At 41.2% G+C, this 1,453-nt stretch overlaps 1 protein-coding gene across 1 annotated transcript; it reads left to right on the top strand.

Annotated features, from left to right (window-relative positions):
- Positions 1 to 538: 538 nt before the first annotated feature.
- LOC125812052 (uncharacterized mitochondrial protein AtMg00820-like) lies at positions 539 to 1,015 on the top strand. Its single transcript, XM_049491547.1, has one exon. It carries the CDS (start codon positions 539 to 541, stop codon positions 1,013 to 1,015), a length of 477 nt encoding a protein of 158 aa, XP_049347504.1.
- The last annotated feature ends 438 nt before the right edge of the window (positions 1,016 to 1,453 follow it).

Genomic DNA, 1,453 nt, shown 5'->3' with positions numbered 1-1,453 from the left:
GGGCAGAAGCAGTCAGCATAGCTTGCTATGTTACAAACAGATGTCTCATCATGTCAGTAATCAAGAAAACCCCTTATGAGTTGCTGAATGACAAGAAACCTTTAATTGCTCATCTGAAGCCCTTTGGTTGCAATTGCTTTGTGTTAAACAATGGAAAGGATGATCTTGGCAAGTTTGATGCCATGAGTGATGAAGGGGTGTTTGTTGGGTATTCCTCTACCAGCAAGGCATACAAATTTTTCAATAAAAGAACTCTGTGTTTTGAAGAAAGTATGCATGTGATATTTGATGAATCTGATGATAAGAACAAAGCTGAACATAGTGAAGACATTGAATTGGAGGAACTGATGGAGGGTCAACAAGACAGGGTAATCCAAACTCCTGGTAATGAACAAGTTTCAAATGAAGGAAACAATGCAGAACCCACAAAGGAACCTGGTCCCTCTGGTGCAGCTCAGGAGGGAGACTCTTAGAACAAAGAGCCTGAAGAAGATAAATTTGCTGCTGATCTTGAGGAAGAGATAACAAGAAAGTCCGAATGGATCATCAATCTTCCCATCCTCTGGAAAATCTTGTTTCTCTACTTGACTCTAAAATACAAACTAGATCCAAAACAAGAAATCTAATTGCGTATTCAGCCTTTATGTCCACTATCGAACCTAGGAACATCAAAGAGGCCTTAAAGGATGCTGACTGGGTAACATCAATGCAGGAAACACTTCATCAGTTTGAAACGAGCAAAGTGTGGCACCTGGTCCCCAGACCTCTCAATAGAACCATTATAGAGACTAGATGGGTTTTCCGAAACAAGCTTGACGAGCATGTAACCATCACCAGAAACAAATCAAGATTAGTGGTACAAGGGTATAATCAAGAGGATGGGATTGATTATGATGAGACCTTTGCACCTGCAGCCAGAATGGAAGTCATCAGAATTTTAATAGCTTTTGCTACTTATATGGAGTTCAAGCTGTTTCAAATGGACGTCAAAAGTGCCTTCCTGATGGGTATCTGAAAAAGGAGGTGTATGTAAAACAACCCCCAAGTTTTGAGGATGCCCACTTGGCGAATCGCCTAAGAGCCTGCCCTATTGCCCAAGTGAATGACTCCTTTAGGGAGCATTCGGTAATTTTAGGTGAGCCAAGGGTCGATTAGGCGTGCCGCCTAATGCCCTTGGCGAGCCAAGAAGGGCCAAAGGGCGAGCTCAAGCGTGCCTTGGGCAGTTTTTAAAACTTAAGTTAGGGTCTTTAAGTAATCCCTCCAAAACATGAACCAACACTTTCATACTCTTTTCCTAACAAGTATATAAACCTTTTAAAGTCAAATTTCCTCCAATTTAGTTACTCCTAGAGAATAAAAGAGAAAACCCAAGAAAAACCATCTTCTCTCAAAAGTTCTCTCTCTAAACTCAAGGAAGAAGAAATGAGCTATTGAAGCTAGGGTTTGTGGATTC

Source organism: Solanum verrucosum, unplaced genomic scaffold (genome assembly GCF_900185275.1).
Source record: "Solanum verrucosum unplaced genomic scaffold, falcon-dt-bn FXZP01000010.1, whole genome shotgun sequence".
NCBI classification, from domain to species: domain Eukaryota; kingdom Viridiplantae; phylum Streptophyta; class Magnoliopsida; order Solanales; family Solanaceae; genus Solanum; species Solanum verrucosum.
This window is presented reverse-complemented; position numbering and strand designations above follow the sequence as displayed.

Coding starts and splice junctions, on each gene's coding strand:
- LOC125812052 (XM_049491547.1), top strand. CDS start 539: ATGGATCATCAATCTTCCCATCCTCTGGAAAATCTTGTTTCTCTACTT.